Here is a 25,888-nt window from a genome sequence, read left to right on the forward strand (position 1 = left end):
TGTTCATCACTGTGTTTCTTTTAAGTTTGTATCCCACAAATCAAGCCAAAGAATACACAGAACTAAATATTTCATGTTTTATTATCTTAAAAGAGAGTATTCTTCATGAAGTCGGCATTAGCAAACTGTACATACATAAATAACCATTTTCATATTTCATTTTTTTTACAGATAATTTTTTAACAGCGCAGTGATTCTGATGTCTCGATCACCGCAAGAATAATTAGCGCAGTTGTTACAAAGCTCACTATCTCAAGTCACAGCCGTCTACTAAAACACTACCAGTGATTGTTTGGCTTTCTTAAAAGCAGGGGACTTTTGAGTGCATGCTCAAACAGAAAGATAAAAAAATAACTGCCTTTATTTAAAGGCATTTCAACAGTAATATACAAATCAGCTGAATTATTTTAACAAGAGAGCTCATATCTTTTTTTGTTTTGTTGTATTTGCCCCAGTTGATTAAATACTGAAATTAAAAGCCTTGGCTTTAGGGGAAAGAAGTCGGCCGTGTTGGCTGGACGGCTTCAGTGCAGTACCTTCGACAGTGCTCGTATGTCAGTGCTATAGGTTCAGGTATTAGCTTTAACATCTAATAAAGACTTAATTTCCAAATTCAAGCAGGTTTCATATAAAATATGCCAAGCGAAAGACATTAAGCTACGTCTCATCCTTCAGAAAGTACAATTTCTGTGCTGTTTCAGTCGTCGTGTCCAAGTAGTTCTTCAATTGTGTCTTGTGTGAATAATTGCTACTCAAACTGCAAGTCTAATGTACAGTTTGTCAGGTACAATAGCCCACACTCAAGGTGGTGCTTTAGTTTCATCAATACTAATAATCTATTAACTGAATAAATAGTAGCAGCACTGGATATCATGGACAAAAGCACGGTCGACTTTGGCTCCCAACATACAGTATATAAATAGTGCTTTGTTTTTGTTGATTTCACAGGTTTCTTCACAAACCTTAAAAAATAATATACACATTTAAGTTAAAACAATGCGAAATATTTGGATTAGGGGAGTAGGGGGTCTTCAGATGAAGGTCCATTTATTCTTGGAGAGTGGGTTTAAAGGGCTGAGGTGATTTCAGGAGAGTGGGTGTGCAATGTCAGTGAGAGAAGTCTTCATATCACCTCTGAAACACTTCACCATGCATGTAGCTCCGCAGCAGGGGAAGAGTGTGTTGCTTTAGGGCACGGGGTGAAGAGGAAACATTCACAGGAGTCAGTGGAGTCCTTGGCAAAGCAGTACGCAGATACTCTACTGCTTTTCATATGGGCGGAGGTCCGTTGGTGTAGCGCAGCATGGGATGGAAGGAGCGGGCAAAGTTGTTGGCGTGGTGGCAGCTGTAGTCCTCCTCTGTCATGGGCACCAGGCAGGCCAAGCCAATGAGGAGCAGGAGGAGGAGCTGGACGGGGAGGGCAGCCCTGAGGACCCGCAGCAGGAAAGACTGGCCCTTTGAGGAGGAGGGGGAGGTTGACGAGGAGACGCCATCCGGAAGGTCAGAACGGGAGGAAACGCAGCCAGCGGCGCCTGGTGATCTGCCCCGGCTGCAGGAAGACACAGATACAAGTTAAATACAGCAGAGAAAAGACCTGAGCTCACTAGTATTTGCAAATCACTGCTGTGTTAAAACCCCTTGATAGCTTTTTTTTTTTGGTTAAATTTAAGGTTTGTGTGCTTGTCTAAATAGTGAAAAATGCTCCAAACTCATGGGCTTTAATCAGAAAGGCATGATGGTCAAGACTGTTTTTAGTTCATTAGAAACATTTTGGTTCACTGAATACAATCAATGGAAAGCATATGAAGACATTCAATATTTTTTTGGATTGAGCCTCTTGTTTAAATGTGTGAATTTCCTGAAATGATCAACTGACAGAAAATTAATCATCAAATATTTTGATTGTAGTATTTAAGTATTTTTTTTTAAGCAAAAACTCAAAACATTCTCTGGTTTCAGCTTCTCAAATGTGAGAGGTGCTGGTTTGTGTTTTAGGTAATTGTAAATAAAATTGTCTGGACAAAACAAGACATTTGAAAACATCACCCTGAGAATTGTGATGGACATTTTTCACTATTTTATGACTTTTCACAGACCAAACCATAAAAGAAAAAATAATTGGTAGTTGCAGTAAAGGTGGGTTGGTTAAAACAAACATGTTTGCAAATTCTATTTCACCCATGTCTGGCAAGAGAATGAATACTTAACGAAAGCAAAAAAGGTGGCAAATAGACCCAGATCCAACAGGTAGAGATCAGGAGAGTCACACAGAGACACACATGTACAGTAGACACACACAAAACAAGCACAAACACACTTAAAGAAGAGAATCAACCACAAGCATTTGTAGATGTTTCTCACTGAGGGGAAACACACTGGCTTTAGTGCCGAGTGTGTGAGAGTTCAATGTCATGTCTCATTCCAAACAAATGCAGAAGAAATGCCAAATGCCTCTGGAGATTTCCAATGTTAGAGCCAAAACTCAAGGGGAGGAACAGCATATTCTCACTAAACTCATCCTCACGGAGGCGGAGGACCGTCAGACATGCTGAACCTCCTCCAGCAGCAGATTTCATTTAGTCCTCTACGATGCTACGATACAGCTGCTGTGAGCACACATGCGCAACATTTGCATATCGTGTATGTGTTTATATATGTGGCTCATGTTTTAAGGCAAACCCTCCTGCTGGATGTCAGTTTCCGCAGCTCATTACTAAGTCATCTTGCTCTGTCTCAATTGCATTGTTGAATACTTACACTTGCTATTTTGAGTGCATACATGTGTTCCCACTGACAATTATGACAAAATGCAGTGCACTATGAGAAACACATAGCGGCCAAGTGTGGAGCACTCATGGACGTGGGAACGCTGGACCCTTCACACCCTCAACGGTCGCCATCTTGGCTACGTCACAGAAGGAGAGGGAAGCTGAAGTGGTTATCCTGGTGAACACCACACTATACAAATGTATGTTATACATGTGTTTTTTTCCGCCACTACTTAAGTAAGTACTTAGTGTGCTACATGGAAGTAAGTCCAAATTGAGACACAGCAAAGCCTGCTTCTCATATAACGGATGCTATCAGGGGGAAACAAAGACATTATTTTTGCTATAACACTCATGGTAAGACTAGCTTAGGCTGAGTCCTCACCAGGCCTGTGTGGTACTGTTGGCATTTAATGAAAATCATAGAAAGTTAAATCAGAAATGAGTCAGAGATGGGTGAGTTAAGAGGTCTGGAAAGGAAACATAGGAAAGAAAGTGGGAGTTAGGGGAGAAGATAAAACCGCAGGAGTTACTGCATCATATCCTGCTTTCAACTATGAAGAGAATGAAACAGGAAGGAAACGTGAAAAGAAAAACAGATAAAAGGAACTGAGGGGACTCAGATAGTGCCATCTAGTGGGCGAGGAGAGTACTACAGTCACTCTGAGAAAGGAGACGCAAAAAGAATGACTAGGCAATATTTCATAATGCCATTCAAAAAGCAGCAGGGCAAAGAGAAGCAGTGAAATAAAACATTTAAAGGAGAAGGGGAGCGGCCTGATGTAGGCGATTCCCCACTCGTTTAACAGCTGGTAACATGGTCTCTAGAATAAGGGACGATCATGGAACGCAGGGTTAAAGCCTTCAATCAATTAAAGAGCCTAAAAATCTAAATGATCTAATAATCTCATATCATTTACTATGAGTAAAAAATGGCTGATTGCGACTAATTGATTTTCTAATGGGTTTAATTCATTTAAATCAAGTTTCTAGTCATGCGTAGCTTTGGTTCCATCATCGTCCCGTGCTTCTAGAGTCCAGGAGAGAGGTACCTGTGGCGCGGGCCGCTCTCAGGGTGTCCTGGGTGGGCCTGACTACTTTTGCCCCGGGGCTGTACCACGTAATGAGCAGGGAGGGGTAAAAAGAAAGAAAAGAATGTTTCAGTCAAGGGCAAATAAAGACAAAGCCTCAGATGAGAGAAAAAACAAATAACATAATAAGCCATAACATCGCTAGAGAAGGAATCATCAACAACCAAAGAGCAGCAACAGAATCAATGACGGTGATTGACTTTCAGAACCAAGAAATCTGGCTTCTCAAGACTTAAATCCTGAAAAGTCACATTGAAAGAAACTGACAAAATTAAATTTGTTCAACTATTATGTACATAGTCATAAAGCAGGAAACAATTTTTTTTTAAAACAAACAAGTTTTGGTCTAAGCAATTTCAGAAAAGTTTTATCATGTGAAACGAAAAGCCAGGTTTTCTTGTAAATTTTTGGCATATCAACATGGTGTGGGCAGCAACAAACATCTCAAAAAGAGAGGGGTCGGGGGCAGCAAAAATCTTTTCGTGTGCATGTTAGCGGAGCAATTGAAGGTAAAACATTTAACATTAACATTAAAAATAAAGGGGTGGTAGAGTGGGGAATATCTATGAGATGTTACTTAGGGACGAGAGGGAAGAAGGTTGGCTGCAAAGTTGTTTTGCTGTCTCTTAATGAGCCCCCCCCCCCCCCCCCCCACACACACACACACACACACACACACTGGACATTATGAGGGAGAACATTACCAATCGTTTGCCGCTTTGGACGTTCACCTCTGACACAGGACCAGCTGATCCGCACATTTCTGATTTTTGAACAGGCAAAGGTAGGCAATCCTGGAAAGTACATCAAAACAACAACAGTATAATATTTAGATATAAATAACTGGATAGAGAGGAAGATTTTATTTTAACATAAAGTGACCCCTCTTTCATCCACTTTGTATTTAGCATTTTCTGACCTGCCGTGTGTCCGTGGCCTCCAGTCTCCTCTCCAGACCCTCCAGGTCTGAGCTGACCTCCCTCAGGAGCAGCCTCAGCCTGTTCAGGATCACATGCACCTTCTCCTGGGCCTCCAGACACTCGCTGCCCTGAGCCTGGACCTGCTCCAAAGCCTGTGGCTGCAGCAGCAGTAGTGTCTCAGATTTAGTGTTGACCAGCAGCTGAGCTGACAGCTCCTGAAGAGACGACACCTTATGCTGTGAATCCAGCAGCTCACGCTTGATTTGCTGCAGGGAAATTGAAAGAGACGGAGGAGTCACCGATGTGTTCAACATCTTTGTATTTAAATTGTAGAATATACTTTTATTGATCTGTAATTGTAAAGAGAAAATAAAGACCTATCTTTTTAAAATCTGGCTATTAATTCACGGTAATCATACCAGTACATCAAGAACCAATCGACATACAATAAGGGCATGGACTCGGTTTTAAATCGTGACTGTCCACTTTAATGTCAAGACCCCCTTTGTTGCCTAAAGCCCTTTGAATTATCAGTGATACATTTTAAAGGCTCAACAGTGGAGAAACCTTGAATTAGAGAGACATACCGTCAGTGTTTTGTGATGAGCTTGTAATGTTTCACGATCCAGTTTGGGAGGGATGGGTACCACCTCGTTCCTCCTGCGGTCGATGTTCTCCAGCCACAGCAGCAGACCGTGGCTCATTTCGTGGAACTCCTTAAAGGAAAGATGGCAGAACTGACATTAGGTATGTGTTTTAGTTTTTGGGATTGGACTGTTTTTCCTGTACTACTTATATCGTCCTTACTATTTAATTTTTTTGCAGAGGCAATAATTACGCTGGAAAGTGTGGATTTATTTAGATAGGAAAAGTCAAAGTTTTTGATTTAGTCTAATTAGTCTCTTAATTCTGGATTCATAAAGGAAATGTGTAGATGGGACGAATACATATGGGACATGAAATGCCTCAAAACATGGTATGTAATTTATTAAAATTTTTGATGCTTTGTTACCGAATTATTCTATATAAAACATACCTGATAAAGAAAGTTTATTTTTATTATGTACAAAAGCAGGTTCAACATAAAATTTGAGAACCAAATTAAGGATGACTTTTTACACCTTCCTGGAGTGTGTGTGTGTGTGTGTGTGTGTGTGTGTGTGATTTTAGTACCTGGCACTGCATCAGCGCCCTCTGTAGCTCTTCCCTCCAGTCCTCCAGCGAGTTACCAAGCCGATCCCAGCGTGTGTTCATCTCTTTCAGCCCGTCCCTCAACTCCCAAGCCTCCTCAGAGTCAGGCTCTGATTGGAGGAAGTCTGCGCTGCTCAATTGATGGACAAGACCTCTGACTTGTGGGCGTCCATTCCCTTCAGCAGCTCCTAAAGGAAAGCGTGAAAGAGGACACTGAACCATGAACCAGGTGGCTAACAGGAAGCTGAGAATACATGAGGTGCTGCAAGAGTGCAGCAGGACTGTGCAGAGGTAGTTAGGATTTGTTAGATGTATGTTATCAGGCTTCAGAGGGATGTATTTATAGAACAGTGATATCTTGCCTAATGCTTTACAGGCAGCAACAGCTGGGCTAGGTATGCAGGAGTGAGTGTGAGTGGAAGGACAAAAGTGCCCTGCATGTGAAGTAGGGATCAACCGATATGTTTTTTCCCGGGCCGATCCTGATACCGATTATTAGTAACCAATCAGACAGATGACCGATATGTGGAACTGACATACATTTGCTTTAAAATGTTTAATCTTGGTGTCAAAATTTAGAATAACACAAACTTGTTGTTAAAAATTACAAGATTAAAGTAAATTGTCATGTTTAATCTTTATAAATGGTAAATTAAATGAATTAGAGATCCATCCCTGAGACAGACTTGTTAACTATGAGTAATAAATTACCATAAACTTTGTCTTTACTTTTTGTCTTTATTTTATATTGTTAGGATTTTATTGATACATTTATTGATACTATTTATTGGTTCTGTTCTTTATCTATACACTTTTTGTTTTTTTCATTACTAAATAATTGCCTGAAAATATGTTATTTAAAAAAGAACAGTAATAAAATTGAATATTTTATTGTAACTGTTTTCAGAGCAGCAACAAAAGTAAGGTTTACAGCAGCACTATGTAAAATCAGTATCACACAGGAAACAAATGGAGCATGTTAAATAAACTATACTCCTGACATCAAAATACTGAGTTAAGTTTAGATTGAAGACAGCAGCCCGTGGCAGTCCTCCTCCTCCCTCTGCTGCTGCTGGTAGAGAGGCGCTGGTTTCTCTCAACAAGCAGCTGAGTTTACAAGGATTTGCTAAATTTTAAGGTACGTAGCATCTCAGCTAAACAGGCTAGAGAGATTTAGCTTGTTTATAACAAACTAGCTATGAGTCGAGTTAGCACATGTGCTTGTGTACAAACCAAAACACAGGATGAGACAGAGCAGATTAAAATGTTTCTTTGTGTACGTTCCTGCTTGTTATACTGATGCAGTATCAGCCTTTTATTAGTACTGCTGGCTTTGCTGCACTTACTTACAGTAGTTACGGTCAACTTGTGTAAGCTACACTGATCTCCGCTGACTTTACTCAGCATGTGTGTAACGGAGCTCTGCTGAGAGAGGAGGGAAGAGTAGGGGCTGCAGCATGATGGCTCGCTCGTTCTATTGGCTACTTACGCACAATAGTCAGTGCTGAAAGGCTATTACTCGTGACTTGTAACCAATCAGCTAGTATTTTACTCACCACTCTGTGGGCTCGAGCCCTTGAGCAGACAGAGAGAGGCGGCTGCATCAGAGCCAAAGGAGAGCATTTTTTTATCAATTAATTACCTCAGCTATCTGTTTTTAAAATGACCGATTCAGATTATTGGAAAAATTCTGTGAATATCACCGCCAATAATCGGCCAGACCGATTATTGGTCGACCCCTAATGTGAAGTAGGACAGGAAGTGGTATGTGGGGGTAAATTACTGCAGACAAACTGTACTTCATGTGCACTTCCTAAAAGAACACTGTACAGGGTCTGAAGAAGAGAGGAAAAATGAGCACAAACTGAGGAGGTTATTATTCTGTGGTGGTGAGATTGTAGCCTACAAATGAATCTACATTTTGTAAAAAAACAAACAATTTTTAACATTGGTAGACAAACCTTGAGCTTCTTGATTCTCTGCTGGATGGTGTGTATGTCGGTGCTGAGATCGAGCCCTCGCAGCTGGCTGAGTTCAGCCTCAGACTGACCCAACCAGGCCCTCATGGTCTGCAGATCTGAGATCAGCTGCTGCCACTGCTGCAGGTTCTGCTTCTGTCTGTGCTTCTCACTCAGAGACTGAGCCTGGATCAGCTCCCAGCGCTTGATCACACCTGGAGGGAAACATTAAGATCAATTAGACTGAGCCAGTGCGGCCTTTACTGGGGGAGGTTGGAGTGTTTGAAGATGAAGTGTGTGTGTTTGTGTATAACTGACCCTTTCCTTGAATGTCTGTGCTGGTGGGGTTGGTCAGTCCCGGCATGTCATCCTCCTCTTCAGTCAGCTCATCCTCTGCTCTCTTCACTGCGTCTATACTGCCTCGACACTCTCCCATCAGACGCATCTGGAGGGATAATATGAGTTACATGTGTATAAGTTAAAATAATAAATAAATAACGTAACACATATAAATGGCAAAACACAGCTAGACTCGTACAAGACAAAGATATGAATGAACAAATATTTGGACATTCTACAAAATCCTGTAGGTGTGCTGCAAAGACTGATTTATGATGGTAAAATGATGATGACATAAATATTTTGATATCTTCTACAATTAGTTTCACCACACCAGTAATTAGTATGATAATTCTAATTAGGCCCATAAAGCTCATTTTTTCAACACAAGCCAAGATAACTACATTGCTGCTTGATTGTTTAAACATAAATAATTGGATTTATTCCAAGTACAACCCTTATATGAATCCTTCAGACTAACATCTTGTATATTATCTAAATAGATAAAAGCCAAAAGCAGAATTTTTTGCAGTCAACGGAAAATATAAAAGGTCAAATGCTTTATGGTAGTTCTGACCATAAAGCATTTGACCTGATCCAAGAATGACGTCCTAAACAGACAACCATAAATAACTATAAAAAAACTCATAAATGCACTTAAACTAAGCTATTAAAGATGTTAATGTTTTGGGTTGAAATAAAAGTTTATATGTTGCTTTTTAAGCATGTCAGAATGTGATGTAAGACTTCAAATGAGTGTGATGACTAAATTGGACTCACGTAGCCCATGTATGTGGAGTCGATGTCGGGGCTGGAGCGGTTGGCGGTGGCCTCTCTCTGCTTGAGGTGGTATCGTCCTGCATCCAGAGCCTGATCCAGTTGTCTGAGACTGGCCTCCAGCTGGCCTGGCTCACCTGCACAGAGGCCACAACAGGGTCAAGTAAACTAGGATGGTAAAGACAACGTTTTTCGTAAACATGCTTTTGGTGTAGACTGGTGCTGTGACGGCATGCATTAGTCTGAAATGCAAAACAATGGCAAGTAATGGCAGAGATGAACAGAAGTCAGGGTTTAACATGTTAATTATATTAGCTATGAAATACATGAGAAAAGAAAACCCACAAAAAACCCGCAATGGTTGAGATTAGCATTTAGTGATCTGGACCTCGGCATGCAGTGATGTCATCTTTGCATTTAAAATATGCAAAGATTTTTCTGGACAGTGAGACATGCAGCCTGAATGATGCTTCCTGGTGTGGTAGTAAAATTCAGTTAACAAAAACAGAAAAGCGTGCTTTAGTTGTAGTTTAGGGCATGCTCTCCTATCTCATGCTGTGGCACCGGGGGGCTGCAGTTTCCTACCGGAGGACGATTTCAATGTGTTCACAGTCAGTTTTATATAGGCCTCTGGGCTCTCTGGGATAACTACATCTGGGAAGAGAGACATACAACAAACACTACTTATAATATGGATGTTAATGTTACTTTTCTTTTGTGTCTCTTCGTTTTTTATTTTCCACAAACGTTTGTGTAGAACATTTTTATTTTTTCTCATCGAGGCAGAGTGGTGTTTTCCTTTCCGATGCTGGCACCACATCTATAGAAATAACTGGACTTCATATGAATTCTTGTTGGTTGAGATTCCCCTTATTGGAAAAGCAGCTTGACAGCCTCCACACCAAAAAAATTGACATTACAATACTAGAAATACATGTCTGAGTGATTTTGTTCTATCATTTATAACTTTTATGTGTAGTGTGTTGTTTTGCAGACTTGAGATGGAACAGCGATTATTTCATCTGCTCAATTCTGTTAAACCTAAATCTATATTTCAAAACCACACATCAATTACATTATAATCATTTCAAAAACAAACCAATTGATGACTGTTACCATTGATAACTGCAAATGACAGTTTGTGTATAATACATTCACATTTTTTCAAGCAGCTTTTCAGCATTCATACAAATACTTAATTTGATCCTATCGTTTGTAATTTTCTAAAACTTACCTTGCAAGTTTCCTGAAAAAAAAAGAAAAAGTAATTTGGTTCTACTTGTAGGGAAAAAAGGGATTTGCTTGACAGAACGTCTGCGTTTAAACCACATTAAAACTTAATTATTTTACATAGCAAGGAAATTATTCGAAAATTGCAGACCTTTAAAATAACCAAAACATTTTATGGTGACATCCACAAGCAATCAGCAAATATCCATTAGCCAATCACCCATCAAACAGTCAAGTAATAAAGTAGGACCAACCTGACAGCACCGTGGCAGCCGTCCTCAGATACTCATCCTCTTCCTCTTGCCCTCGGCTCCTTTCCCCAGGGCCTCGTGCTCCGGGGCTGTCCAGACCTCTGCTCAGGTCGTAGTCGTGGTCCCACTCTAATGGGATGGAGTCCACGCTGGCTGGGGTGTCACGTCCCGAGCGGTCTGCCCGGACAAGAGCGGATGTACCCGAGGCAGGACGGCTGGATAGTCTGGGCAGAGAGGAGTCGCCCCACTGCAGCTCGGAGAGGTCGCCACCTTCCTCCATGTCTAGCTCTCTGTCTGAACAATCGAGCTCATCGTCGACCAGCTTGGAAAAAAGGACAGAAAACTGTTAGTAGAAGGAAGGAAAGCAAGGTGACAGGAGGGACAGAATAATGCAAGCCAAAGAGAAATTGCAAAATAACACAAAAATTAAAGAGTTATACAATGTGTAACGTAGAAGTGTGAGAGTGCCGGTTCTGTACTGACTATTAACATGCATATATAATGTGTGTATTCTGTTCCTTACCAGCTGTCAGCGTGCAACTATGTTGGACACATGTTTTCACTGTGTAATGGGTGATGAGGGAGGACAGCTGTAGCGTAAATTTTGTAATGTGTTTACAGAGCACTTGAGTTCACTGAGTGCACAACAGTCTGTGCACACAGTTCACTTCTCTTCGCAGTGAGACTCATCAGTAAATACATCAAGTGGTAACTGGTGCTTCACAGGGGTATCACACCTGCTAGTACTTCTATTTGTGGTTTGTGATGCTAATCTGTCCTGTGAAGCGTTTGCATAATAAATGTACAGAGAAAGTAGTCCCACATATGGAGTCAACACTACTTTAGAAAGGAAATCAGATTCCCTTGCCTCTTTGCAAACATCTGGTATAAAAGTTTCTTCTTAAACTACTGGAGTTCCAGCATGCATTTCCACTGGAGAAATATTGTTTTATTGTTAGAGGGTAGCATGCCGAAAAACTCTGTCCTCTGCCTATCTTTACTTACTGGCAGTCGTGTGAGTTTCTTGTAGTATCTGTCGACTCGTCCGAAGACCTCCTGGCAGTATCTCTGCAGCTCCTCCAGCTCTTCCTCGATGACGGCTGCGTCCAGAGGTTCACTCTTCTCAATCAGAGCTTCGCCCTGTCTGAACACCAGCTCAATCTTCCCCGAGTACAGACCGATCTCCTCATGGAACGCCTGAGAAACAGAAACATAGCAGAAGTCAGAGAAAAGTGTAAACTCCATCTAACAATAATGCAGAGTACCTAATAATCTTTTGATAATTCTGAGTATTTAATTGATCATGTACCCAATTAAAATATTAAATTACAGAAAATTCCCATCGCCTCAAAATTGTCTTCTTCAAGTGTAATTCTGTTATATTTGAGGAAGTTTAACAAGCAAATAAAAAAAAAAGTATCAAAAGTTACTTACACACTGATTTGAGCAAAGTAGATTTTAAAATTCACTTGTATGATTGCATTTTATACATTTTATCAACTACTTTTGTGCTGCATCAGTAGAGTTTCCCCACACCAATCATTACATTTTTGCCCCATCTTATCATTTGTCACCTCATAAGAAAAGGCATGGAAATCTGGTTACCCCTTACTTTTGCAGATATTAGATATTGTACTATTAGATATTATACATTAATATTTTGTAGTGATACATGGAGTCGTCATTAAACAATGATAAATGCACTTTTGTTGCATCTGGCTTGTGTTGTGTATAATGTTGGCTTGTTGTGTCATTTCAGAACCAATTTTCAAACACTGTGTCTGTCTTTGTTACCCGGAGCTGTTTTATCTTGGCCTGAACGTCACACTCAGAGAAGTGCTCTATGTTGGTCAGCTGGAGGTCCATCTCCGTCAGCCACACTAGGATGCTGTCTCGCGTTGTCTCAAACTCCTCTCTCTGGCTGATGAAGTGCTGAATGAACAGAGGGAAACATATAACCAACCAAACAAACTTGATTGTTTTTCTTTATCTTTTTATGAATTTAATTTAAGGAGGAAAGTAGTATGATATTATAGGATATTATATATGGACAGAATGTATTATACTATCGGTGGTTAAATGGAATAATAGAATAAGAGTTTGTCAGAACTAATTGAGGAAATCAGCTGTTATATTAGACCCAAATACCCTGAGTTGAATAACTAACGCTTACAAACCTGAGTCACTGAGCCAACAATCTAAGACGATGTTACCTTGAGTCTGCGTAGGATGGCGGCCACCCTCTTCTGTAGGTTATCCCATCGCCTGTTCCCATTATGCACCATTTCTCTGAGTCGGCAGGAGGAGTCAGTGCGATTCTCCCGTGCCAGGCGACGGTACTGTTTGTTGATGAGCTCCAGCTGGGTCAGGCACTCCTGCACCTGACGCTGGAAGGCCTGCAATTTGGAAACATGTAATATTATATATTTCTTAACTTTTTTATGTCCATGCACAAAGAAAACAAACTATTAACACGGACTATAAATGGCCTATAAAATCTGTAAACCTATTTTCTGTTCTGCAGTGAGAAATAAAATAAAAAATAAATAAAAAAATAAAAAATGGTACACTAATTAATAAGTGGTCATTAGATGTTAAAGCCTAAAATGCCGAAATATACAGAGTTCATCTTTGTTGAACTAAAGCAAACTTTCTAATCAGGCACAAAGGGTGCAGATCCCAGAGGTCCAGGCCAGACAGTCAGCTAGCAGGAATGTGCACGTGCACAGTGATAGACTGCAGCAGCTGAGCAAACCAGTGCAGACGAGTTTGAGCAACATGACACTCTTTTCTCTTTTTTTCCTGTTTCCACTACCCTGCAGTGACAGTCTCAGTATAAAAAGGTATTTTGTTACATGGAGAAACGTCTGACAGGAAATTTGTAAGACATCAAAGCATGCACAGATGAAAACATCCCATTTAAAACAAGACAAAACATTTAGCTCTGTCTTTATTTTGACTTGAAATAGACACACCTCAAACTTTTTAAGCTCCTCTTTAGCGACAGTATACAGGACTCCAGAGGAGTTAGGCAGAGCTGCGGTCCTTTCGGAGGTCTTCAGCCAATCCTCAAACCTGGAGTAATCATCCAGAAACTTCTGCCACAATCTCCACGTCTCCTCAATCCTGCATAGAACAATTGGCAGTATTGTTCACAAATCAGCAGTATTATTGTATACTGCAAAAGAAATGGGATTTGGTTGGCATTAAGTGAATCTTGGTTGGCATTAAGTGAATTTCACTGGTTTTAATCTTAGCACCAGTGCATGCATGTGAATGCAGTATGTAATACTGAATTTATCCAAAAGGCACTGACTTGAGCCTCCTCTCCATGGACATGGCACAGATGTTCCTCCAGCGTCTGTCCAGCCCTCTGGTGGCCTGCTGGATGGAGTCACACTCTGTCTCTGTGGAGCAGGCGTCGCAGTCGTGCAGCAGGACTTCACACAGGTTCAACACAGACGCCACACCTGTGCTGTGTTTCTCTATGTCCCTCTGCAGCTCCTAGAAATCATTCAGAACAATAATTTGACTTTTGCTTCACTTAAAGCGTGGTGGTGATGGCGCAATGGATAAGACACCTGCCTTTGATCTAAGAGCCCCGGGTTCAATTCCCCAATTGTGACTCATCCACCATTGTGTCCCTGAGCAAGACACTTAACCCCTTGTTGCTCCAGAGGCGTGCGACCTCTGACATGTATAGCAATTGTAAGTCGCTTTGGATAAAAGCGTAATGTTGTATGTGTGGCCCTGCCCCTCCCTCCTGGCTTTGCACTCGATGTGTTTGTCCTTATGTGTTTCGACAGAAAGCAAGCTCCATCTATGCCATACATTAATTCAGCAAAGGTCTCCCAATAGTGTACCTAAGGAACACAGTCAGCCTGCTAAACTACAGTAAATGCATGTGTTAGCTAACTCTGCAGCTCTGGAGAGGAAGGAGGTCAGTGGGGTTTTGGAATCGAGTCCACATTTAGAGCGGCATCTTGGCAGCAGGAAGGATTCTGATACTGACAGTAGGCGAGCTTTAAAACAAACACCCAGAGATGTGTGCATGAATCATACCGTGATTTCCTCATGTGGTTCAGTGTCATCTCATTTTCCACCAACTCAGTTTGAATCATACTGTTCTGCTATTATTTAGTATTTACAGAAAAGTACATCCTCATAAAGTATGTGTGTGCTTGTTTGTGTGTGTGAAGGTACTTGTATTTGTGAGTGTGCATATATCTTGTAGTATGTATGCAGTATGTTGTTATAACTTAAATATTGCAAACTTTTGTAACTCTTAAACAGAGAATGTGCAATTTGCATTCCTCATCAATAAACTATTCTGCTTTACATTTTTGTAGCGAAGGACTGTTTGTGTACGTGCCTGCTGCTGGTTGAGTTTCCTCTGAATCTCCTGGTCATCACAGGTATCGTAGACGATGGGCCTGGACAGCTCAGTCTCGATGTGAGCCAGCCATGAGCGCAGGCTGCTCATGTTTTTTTCTAACTGCTGCACTGCCACCAGGGTCTCCCTCAACTTCTTCACCCTGGTAGAAAAACAGAGTCAGAGATGGAGTCGGAGTCAGAGTCAGCATATGGGACAACTGTAAACACTAAAGAAGGCAGTGTAGTAGTGGAGATATGTGTTGACAGATACTTGCACAACTTGCTCAGTCAACGCAACAACAAAACATAAAACAGATTAGTGGTAAATCACTAATTTTATTAGAGGATTAAATAAAAGTACATCTGAGGCAATATCAGTTTTATTGCATCTTTGGATCTGGTTGTGAATTTGGAGAAAGAATGAGAAAAAAATTCTAGGTCTAAATCCCACAAAAAACACTCTTTGGTAGCATCTACTGTATGTTGTAGACACAAAATAAAGTGTTACTGTGCGTTCCATCTTCAGCTAAACAGAGCAATGAGGTAAATGAGTATGAGGAGTATTATTTCACATCTGCATATATATTTTTGTTGGGAAGTGATGAATCCTTACGTGACCCTACACGTTGCACACAACAACTGGGAACCATTTTGGATCTGCAAATGCCCGACCTTTCCAAACCCTCACCACTGCAATCAAAGATATGTGAAACATGTTTAAAATAGCCAACATCCTCTTACTACAGTTTGATCCGCCAGCTTAACATTCAACTCCCCACCCTACAAAGCGATGCAACTCTCACTGTCTCACCAAGACTTGATTAAGAATGAAGTTGGTGGCCATTAAATAAACAAACAAAAAGACCATAATCTGATATAATAGACACATTTAGCAGGTCTACCTTATCATTTGTCAGCCTGCAGGTTTAATGTGCTGTGGAATGATGTGCTGCATAGTGTCAGCTCATAGTACAACATACTGTAGGATACAATAACTAGTGTAAACTATACAGTGGTTTGACTGTTTACATTATAGTGAAATATATTGTATAGCCTCACACATAGTCCACTGGACACACCGGCGCTTGGTCAACTATAAACTGCAAATAATCAAAACTTGTCAAAACTTGTTATGCAAGGTTGCTTTGCTTCAATGCATGAGGTCAGGTTAATTTAAATGTCAATCAAACAATGATTAACTAATTTTGACAAACCAGTTAAACCAGATCTGCACTTAACAATGACGCTAAAACTAAATAAATACTGCAGAAAGAAGCTGGAGCCATCTAAAGCTCTAAGTAGAGCAAAAACATACATATTTTACTCTTGATGCTGTAGCACGCCACATAAATAAATCATAAAAAATATTAGAAATGTGTACTATACAGTATGTTTTAAAAACACAACGTAACATGATCCATCTACAGTGCATGAAAAATTAGCGCATTATGCTGATTCACTCTTTTTTTAAGTTTTATGTTGAAGCTGTTAATTCTCATGTTTGTCCTGCCTGTTGACATCGCAGTCGCAATCCGGCAGATCCTCCTTCGGGCATCCTGCCATATCATTCGTTCCTAAATCCAAAACCATGTGGGTGTGGAACTCCCAAAGACAAAGCTAAAGTCAAGAAGCGCTGCTGTGTCGATCCAAACACTCCTCTCTTTCGTCTGCGTGCTCCACATGGGACTTTCTCTAAAGTCTGTGCAGAAGGGGAGGGGAGGGCAAGAAGCAGGTAGTGGCGGGGTGGCACAATTGTGACTTATCAACTGTTGCTCTCCAAGGTTAAAAAAGAGAGAAACCCCAACAGGCGTGAGTGTACACGCATGTGTGTGTGTGTGTGTGTGTCTGTGCGAGAGTGTGAGTGCCCGAGAGTGACAAGTGCTGCTGTTTCTAAAAACAGACTTACAGTCAGAGACATGTGCCGCAAAGCTGGCCTGTGAGTATCATACGCCAAATACACACAAAGGGAGTGTGAGCTGAAGCAAAGGCTAGAGGCTCCATGCATTGCAGTAAGCGTCGATGGATTGTGCACAATGAGAAGAATAATAATAAAAGATAAAATATTCTTCTTTCCGCAGAAATGAAAACTCCAGAAATTGTCGTCTGCTCTCTGTGACAGCTACAAACTGCCTCTCCAGTTGTTTTTTAGTAAAAGACAGATATAAGAGACAAAGAGAGTGCAGATGTCTGTATAAGGTCAGATACTGTCCCCCCCCTTTCTTCCCTCGTCCAGTATCGTCCCAGAGGGCAACAGCCGGAAGACAGCCTTGGGGTGGGGGATGGTGTGTGTGTGTGTGTGTGTGTGTGTGTGGGGGGGGGGGGGTTAACGTTTGGGTCAGGTCACTTTCAATTCACAGCATACTGAAAAAATTCATATTAAATCAAAAGAAAGAATATTATATTGCCAACTACTCTACACCAGTTTCAAAGTAAATTTTTCACTCAGTCAGTACGAGACTGGTGGAGTGCCAAGAAGGTAGAAGGAGACAAAAGAAGGGAGCTGAGGAGGGATGAGGAATGTGACCTCTCTCTGCTTAGTTTGTAGCTCCACTAAGTGGAAGCTTCACTGACATCAGCAAGGAAATGCCTCAGCAACATTGTGGGAAATTGAATTCATCATCACGTGTGCAGGAGTATAATGAAGGTGGTAATGAAGCAAGACCAAGGCATGCCTTCACTAATATAAACCCTCCTCCAATAGTAGGAGGGTGCAAGCGTGGGATCTGTAGGGTGAAGAGTAAGCAACTGTAACGACGCTCCATGTATTTTTTTTTTCATTTGTGTAATATTTCATGTGTAAATAGTTTGTCTAGTGTACACATTAACACAATCTTTTCATGATCCTGAATGGTTTGAAGCATGTTTCTGAAGCCCTTTACGAGAAAACTACACATAATATTTAACTTTATATCTTCAAAGCTTTTTAGGGTTGCCTGAAGGTTTCCTCTACACCTTCTAAGAGCCCACTTAAACTCTGCATCAAACAACACTGTCAACCTGTTCTTGGAGTACACCCACCTGGCAGCGATGAGGTCCAGCAGGTGTTGCCAGCGCTCGCTGACTTTGCTGAGTTTGTGTTGGATCTCGGCCGCCTTGCTGTCTTGGCTGGCCCTGGCCAGGCGCTCGCCCATAACCTGCAGCTGCTGCTTGTTCTCCTGAGCTACACTGATCTCCTCCTGGTAGTCCTGGGAGAGAGATAACAAGCAGTTTAACACAGGGAGGTGTAAGTGTGGTCTATAATATATGTGGGTGTATTAGAGCTGCAAATGAGACCATCAATACTTTGTAAAATGAAAATAGAACTGAGAGCATGCATCCACAGATGCACAGTGTTGTATTCAAGCTCTGTGCATTTCAGGTATGTTTTTTGTTAAGACTGTGTTCTGAAATCACCTTGCGCAGCTTTTCAATCATCTCTTCAATGCGGATGTCTCCATTCTGAGAGACCTTGCTCTCCATCTGCGTGAGCCATTCACACAGCTCCTTGTTCTTCTCATTGAACACTGCCCACTCATTCAACTTCTCGCTCACCTGCTGCCTGCGCAGGGAGAGCTGGGGGGACAAAGGATAGGACAGAGTGAGGATATGAGAGCAAAGACGTGGAAAGGAATGTACAGGGATGATGAGAAAAACATGAAAAATATTTGACAATTTGGTGGTTTAGAAGTAGGGAAGATTAAGGGAAATAACTGAATTATGGAAGATAAACTCAAAGACATAAAATAATTAGGGGTCTGACTGCATGGTGTATGCTTAAGTTAACCAGGGAAAGCTATAAAACAAAAAACAGCAGCAACATGAATATGTCCTGTGCTGTAAATTCTTCAAGATCTCTCTTAATCTCCCTTCACAGAAACACACAGCTCACAATAAAACTGTTGGTCCTGTGACGGTTGAAGTGTTAGCCATGGACATGGAAAGTTAGCCACAGCTGAACTCTCACTTTGTCAAATGTACCACAGCTGTTAAAGCCAAGTTCACGATTTTTAGCCCGATTTGCCGCTCGGCGACCATCAGGCTGTGATCGGAGGTAAATCAGCCGTTGACCTGCGGTCGACGCATCAAAACGGCTCCCCAACACATTTCTGACACATCATCGATGTCTGTCAATATCTAGCATGCCCAATATCTGGAAGAGTCGGCCGACTCGACATCCACATCCAGCCAATGAGAGCAGGCAGCTGGCGGAGCAGGCAGCTACTTTTTTACCGCAAAACACATTTTACTCACCTCCAGCTCTCTCTGTAGCTCAGACAGTCCCTGCTACCTGCGTGTGCTAATCCATTCTTTCACCCAGATTCTTTGTCTTTATAAGTGCTATCTTTATAATAACAAACAATAGCTGTTTTGTCCGTAGGTTTCCCATTTCGAGTGTGTTTTCTTGACAAAACGTGGTTGGGAGACCAGCGTCGAGTGACAGAGTCGTTGTCAGCTCGTGTAGTGTGCGACCCCCTGTCACCGATCAGTCACGTAGTGTGAACATCACTGCGACTTCAAGACTCCCGTCGGCAAGTTGTCTAGTGTGAACGGCACGGCGATCGGCCGACGCTGAAAGTCGTGTAGTCTGCACGAGCCTTAACCCTATCTTCAGCAGAGATAAGTACTGCATGAGAATAGCTGCTTCAACTAACTGGGTTATGCTAAGTACTTAAAATACTTATGGGAAATAAAATAACATCAACCTTTAAAAACACCCGAGGGAAAAAAATCCTGGTGATGTGTACTGTGAATGTACCTGGTGGCAGACCTCCCCCCACTGGCACTGGAGCAGCTGGAGGCGTTCCTGTAGGACTGTGATGTCATCTGCACTGACCACGCCCTCCAAGGAGTCCCTCAGCAGGAACAAGGAAGTGAGGTCATCGGTCCAGCCCTCCACACTGCTCTCCAGCTCCTGCATCCACATGACATGACAAGAAATTATGTACAACACACAGCGAGGTGATCTTTAGACTTAAATGCAGAGATACACTCAGACCAGCCTATTTTTCTCCTCCTAACCACCAGCCAGTCAAATAGAGCAGGAAAAGCACAGAGCTCCTAAAGCTCAACTGCAGCTGCGGCTCCCTTAGAAATAGTGATGAGGAAACGCAAAACAGCAAACTGACAATGAATATTACAGCAATTAATTTCGCAAAAAGACGCAAAAGTTTCTTCTAAATGCAAATATTAGATTTTGTTTTTTTGAAAATAGCATAAAAATAATAGCAACACATTACATTCAATGAAAATAAAACAGCGGCATTCAAGGTTAAAGGCAGGATAAGGTAACTGACCCATCTAACCTTACATCTCCTCCTCCTCCTCCGTCACTGTGACGGTTTTGCTGCCGTGTGATCATTTGTGGACCCGTGGAATGTCTCCATCACGTAACACACACAAAAGGAATCTCATACACGCACATGCATAAATACACCCCCACTGCAAACAGGGATGCTCTCTCTCTCTCTCTCTCTCCCTCTCTAATGCGCACGCACCCTCTGTTTCTCTCTCCACCTCTCTCTCCCCACCCCCTCTCTCCTCAGCTGATGTGCTGCTACTCTCACAGCCCTCCTCATCCCTGGGAGGATGTGTCATACATGAAACATGACTGCATATAATGTCCAGTAGTCAAACAGCATTTTAAGAGCATCCCTGTTTGCTCCAGTCCAGAAGCATCCTGGCATCATTTCAGCCTGAGCTCTTTTTTGAAAAAGGAATACATAAAATAAATGAAATGTGTTATGGACCCCGGTATGTTTTGCATTGCTTTGTGACCCCCAGTGGTAACAGAACAAAATGCATGACTACAAAAATAATAACGATCATTTTTTTATTTATATAAAGACTCAAATGTCCCTGCAGGAGAATAAACAACCTTTATACCAACAGTCTGAAAACCAAACACAATAAGGTCACACAATGACACAGCAGCTGACAGATAAAGATGTTGCTGGTCTGTCTGTTTATCTGTTTGTCCCCGTAGCCAGATTAAAGGGTAGAGGGAGGACAAGTCTGTGTCTGTGAATGTGTGTGTAAAATAGAGAGAGAGAGAGAGTAACCATGTGTTTGGATGAAAACATTTGAATATGTGTGTGTGTGACTCTCCTCACCTTGCATCTGATTTGCTCTGAGTGTAGCTCCTCATGGTGGTCAGGCAGTGGCACAGACAGCTTCCTCTTGAAGGCCCTCAGCTTTTCCAGTGATGCGTTTATGCCCTTCTCACATCGATCCCAGTTCTACATACACACATAAACACAAACACAGTGTAGAAAGACTTAAGAGCATAAAACACACACACTTACAGTATATATATTCAAACACACGCACAGACTGCAGATCTTCTTGTACGCAGAGAAGTTTCTAGAAATTCTTCCTTTAGCTGCAGCAACAGCATCAGGACGAGCAAGCTCCAGAATACACGATCATAAACTGACAGGCACACACACATATCAACCCAAGGCTAAAGCCATTTCAATTATTATGCCGTAGAGAGCCCACTCAGCTCTGAACCTCCCAAGCAACACCATGAGACAGAGTGATACAGCAACAACCCAACAGGCAAAGAAGAGAATTAACAAAGCTTTATGAAAAAAGAGGGAGGTTCTGGTCCAAAGGGTGCGGATTACAGCTATTTTTAGAGCCTGAATAACGGTCCAATTCACGATAAAACAGGGTAATATTTGGTAAGAAATGCTGCAGCAAAGTGGCATACCTGAAGCAAGAGTCATGGTAAAAGAACAGCCAGGGTAGGACTAGAATAGCTACAGGAGCTGCACTATGACTGCAAACAGAGTAACCTTAGTAAGCTTCAGAGGAAGAGAGGAGAGAACCATGTTCAACAAAAAAGCCAATACCCAGACGCATCTTTTTAACTGCGTCACTCTGTCCCATTCAAAACAGGGCACGATCACAGCTTGTGAAACCTACCACACAGGGTTCAAATCATTACATCTCACTGCAGAGTGTCCGCAGTCTGCCTGTGTGTGTTTATGTGGATGTGTGCCCTAGGCTGGCACTTTCTTTTTTTTTATGCATTGTGCTATTTTGTAATGCTTGAGTTTGAGTGTGCGCAGATGCTTAGCAATTTATCTGCTGATATAAGTGAGTATGCTTCATGCAGCGTTGCATAATTTATGTGATAACCTGGTTTCTCTTTCCTGCATGCAGCCTCATTAAGGGCTCAGGTGCCCTTCAGCACTCTTCACAACACCTTTATGCTGCAGCAGGGTAGAGACGTAGCTTCTAGCTTAGCAATCAACACAGGTAGCGCTCAAATGAGGTCTCACATACCTGCATTAGTACTTGATGTCCCATAATCCAGCACTGACCAGTAATCTTGTTACCCTTACCCTTGTTATAATGCATTTATTTTTTTAAATATGATTTATTTATTGAGTTTTCAACAAAAAGAACAGACACCTAAGCATTGAACAGTAAGTGGAAATAATCAAATAAAAACTAAATAAAAAAGACACTACAGTCTTTATTTTATGTTGTCATGACCTTACTGTAGGTTAGACAGATCATGGCCAAGAGAGCAACAAACTAAGAAAGAAGTACAAAAAAATATTTATTAGAAAACTATTATTCCAGGTGTAGTTTGGTCTGACCTTAAGCAAGCCGTGCAGCTCCCTCCTCTGCTGGTCCAGGTGATGGTGGGCGTGCCTCCACCTCTCCTGAATATCCATCAGCTCTGTCTGCAGGATGGACTCGGCCCTGGCGTCGGCTGACAGCAGCAGGCTCCTGCCAGCCTCGACTGTCAGGATGTAGCCTCCCTGCTGCCTCTGGAGCACTCGCTCCCTCAGCTGAAAGAGCAGAGAAAGGGACAGTGGGCAAAGACGGTAGAGGTTAACTAAGGGAGTCTAAGGTTGGAGAAGGGGCGAGAGTTAATTAGTAGGAGGTTTACATTTGCTTAGGTCAGTTTAGTGTTGTGTTAGTGTTTAGTGTAAAATATGAGTTTTGAGTATTTAAATGAGCTCAAGTCCTTCCGTAGCCTCATAAATGATGCAAATCTTTTAAACAAGCTTTATGAGAAAATAAGGTGAAGTGGTAATCTCAGGGACTGAACCCATCCCGAACCTCATCCACCTACTACATACTTGACATTCATTCATAATGCAATGAGCAAAGTGAAGGACTTTAAAAGCTCCTTCATGGTGTTGTAACCTACCTGTATCTGATCTAACAGGTTTCTGGCCTGCTGTAGGGCGACTGATTCTCCTTGCTGATGTACATCTGGATCACGGGTCACTTCTTGAAGCCACTGTAGCAGCTTCTCTGCCATCTCCCGGTAGTTCTGCCACTGGCGGACCAGACTATCAATAATGCCTCTTCGCTGCTGGGCCCGCCTCACTACACCCTGCCACTGATTGCTGAGCAAGGCCAGCTTTACACTGAAGTCATCTCTGTTAGAGTGACAAGAGTCAGAATAGCATGTAAGCTCTTCAAAACTGGATACTTTTTTTCACGAGATAGGTAAAATTGTTGGATTGTGTGTGTGTCTTTGTGTGTGTTTACCTGTCGTCCACTTGTCCCTGGTCCAACATATGATGGCCATCATTGATGATGGAGTAGAGAATCTGTTGCCTGCTAAACATCTCTGCCTGGAACAGCTGTAAGTACACATATATGTATTAACAGCACTGAAAATACAAAGACGGCAATTAGTACGTTTTAATATGTCTCTGACCTCATGTTCTCTCTGCTGCTCCAGCAGGCTCTGGTAGTTGCCTGAGATCTCAGCAGCCAGCTTCTGTTCAGTCTGAGACAGGAAGTCCATCCACGCCTCACACTTCTGGAGGAAACTCTGCTGCTGGAGCAACACTGCCTGCAGTTTGCTGAAGAGGGAAGTCATTCGGAAAATAAACAATGTTGTCCCTACTAACTTAATTTTAAAGATCAGTAATAAACCATTATACTGCATATAAAAATTATTTATGAGTTGCCAGATTGTAAGCTCATATTTAAGTGGAGGACACATTTGCATATATCTCTTCTGATGGCAGCGTGTCTTGCTTAGTCATTAAAGTGACTTCTTTATTAATCAGTAGGGACTCCAGGAAGTTTTTGACCTTCTACTTTCTGAAAGAGGGTGGAAAACAGAAAAAGATGTTTCCTAACCCATCACGATTTCTATCTGCAGGCTTGGTTAGTATCACACCTGCAGGCAAAACAGTCAATAATTTTTTGTAATATAGTTATTATAGTGGCTTATTACGATTTTGTGAACCCTTAATTAACATCTTAATAAATATTAATGATGTCTTTAGTGACAAATGAAATGAAATGAAACACTTTGTATGTCATTGTAAAGATATTTAAGAGAAAAGGAGTAGACCGCAGACTAAATTTCACAAGCTCCCATGCTTAGTTTTGTTACACTGAAGAAAAAGTTTCAAAAAAAAGTTTCAAAAAATATAAGAACAAGAATATAGTGTGTAATATTTATTTTGGTGTGTGTTTGACTTGCAGTATGGTGGTCACTGACTGCTCAGTGCTACTATAAACAATAAGTAATATTTGAAGATTTCAGGTACCTGAACCTCTCAGTGAGGTGAGCTGAGTGAGCAGCCCAGGATCTGTTGAGACTTTGCAGCCGTTTTACATCTCTGTCGCTGACTGGCAGTCTGTACACCAACTCATTAACACGTTCCAGGTCTGGAGTCAGACTGCTCAGTTTCAACAGGTGAACCTGGGAACAAGTTATTACACGTTTTCAGTAGCACTAATTTAGACAGATGCCAAGTCTTTTTGATGTTCAAACAAAGATAATACAGCAATTACCAAGACAGCAGCATTTTTCATACCTTCAGTTTTTCCATACGTGTCTGGACCACAGTGAGCTCTGGTGAGTCCACTGGGTCAGACTCCTTCAGCACCTCCTCAGCCTGCTCAGCCTTATGGATCAGTGTGACCAACTGCTCTATGAAACCTTCACAGGCCTGAGATCCAGACTACAAAAAAGTCCAACAGACACAGTGAGAACACAGAATGGTCTACCAATCATATCCCCTTTCAAATATTGGAGATGTATGTAAGAAACAGTGACATGTAAGTCATTCTGTCCATGCCCACCAATCCCTGCAATCCTACCTGCAGTACTTCCTGCTGCCTGTGGAGGGCGTGCTCCAGCATTGCTAGGCGATCTGTGAGTGACAGGTGGTCGGACTGGAGGGCCGCCGACGAGGAGGCGTCAACTTGGCTCTTCAGCTGCTCCCCCAAAGCCTGCAGCTGCTGGAGGGACTGCTGTACTGAGGCCTGGTCAGCAAGGCATGCCTGCAACAGAGAGAGGCAGGTTAGGGTCAGAATTTTTACAGTTTTGAGAAGTTTGAAAAAGTCATGGTATTTACAAATTCGCCAGTGGCAAATGGACAAAAGGACTGCATATTCAATTAATTCAATTCAATTGAAAGACATAGTGGCTTAAGAAGTTATTGTAATGAAACCCTTGACATATCCAAACTGTCACATATTTTTATATTTTGGTGCTTATCCAGTTGGTTTTCAAAGGGATCCATTTGCTAAAGTGTGGTAACTCAAAGAGACCCATTTGATCTTTTTGCTGAACACATGAAAATAAAATGTAAATACATTCAGAATTAGTAAAAGGACAGCCCATGCTATTACAGTCCTCAACCACTTGTGGCGCTTACCCATTGCTGGTACCAGCTTAACTCGCCTCTACTCCATTTTCTTCTTTAGATATAGTACCACCTTGATGCAACTTGTCTTCAATGTGACGCTGCACGAACCTGCCACAATGTAATCTTCAACGCGCCACACACCAGCGACCCACATACCAAGGGGCAACACACCTCTCAATGTCTGCACCTCCTCTTTTGACCACGGCATGGTTTTGAGGGTTGCCACAATAATAATAAAGTATTTAATTAGAGAGAGTTTTGTTACAGTTTGTTCAGTGAATAGTGACCATTCTCTCTGACCAATCAGTAGTCTGAAGTGTTTTCACGTCACCTTCTCGTATTACCTCAGATCACTTGAAACCCGGAC

The 25,888-nt window shown here is 41.8% G+C and overlaps 1 protein-coding gene across 1 annotated transcript in view; it reads right to left on the bottom strand.

Annotated features, from left to right (window-relative positions):
* Window positions 1-63: 63 nt before the first annotated feature.
* Window positions 64-25,888, bottom strand: part of syne1a (spectrin repeat containing, nuclear envelope 1a) — a 143,812-nt gene continuing 117,987 nt past the window's right edge. Inside the window, 28 exon segments of the mRNA XM_038727544.1 lie at window positions 64-1,549; window positions 3,821-3,879; window positions 4,564-4,653; window positions 4,779-5,045; window positions 5,367-5,495; window positions 5,953-6,107; window positions 6,110-6,158; window positions 7,932-8,143; window positions 8,247-8,373; window positions 9,048-9,181; window positions 10,529-10,847; window positions 11,531-11,722; window positions 12,320-12,457; window positions 12,739-12,921; window positions 13,501-13,651; window positions 13,842-14,029; window positions 14,898-15,060; window positions 17,918-18,084; window positions 18,293-18,451; window positions 19,635-19,790; window positions 20,989-21,114; window positions 22,489-22,683; window positions 23,049-23,283; window positions 23,396-23,490; window positions 23,568-23,715; window positions 24,415-24,569; window positions 24,685-24,831; window positions 24,971-25,153. Coding sequence (XP_038583472.1) covers window positions 1,270-1,549; window positions 3,821-3,879; window positions 4,564-4,653; window positions 4,779-5,045; window positions 5,367-5,495; window positions 5,953-6,107; window positions 6,110-6,158; window positions 7,932-8,143; window positions 8,247-8,373; window positions 9,048-9,181; window positions 10,529-10,847; window positions 11,531-11,722; window positions 12,320-12,457; window positions 12,739-12,921; window positions 13,501-13,651; window positions 13,842-14,029; window positions 14,898-15,060; window positions 17,918-18,084; window positions 18,293-18,451; window positions 19,635-19,790; window positions 20,989-21,114; window positions 22,489-22,683; window positions 23,049-23,283; window positions 23,396-23,490; window positions 23,568-23,715; window positions 24,415-24,569; window positions 24,685-24,831; window positions 24,971-25,153 — 4,602 coding nt within the window. The 3' untranslated portion in view covers window positions 64-1,269.

The sequence above is a fragment of the Micropterus salmoides genome, unplaced genomic scaffold (assembly GCF_014851395.1).
Source record: "Micropterus salmoides isolate LMB-PRFRI ecotype aquatic unplaced genomic scaffold, ASM1485139v1 Ms_hic_scaffold_18, whole genome shotgun sequence".
NCBI classification, from domain to species: Eukaryota; Metazoa; Chordata; class Actinopteri; order Centrarchiformes; family Centrarchidae; genus Micropterus; species Micropterus salmoides.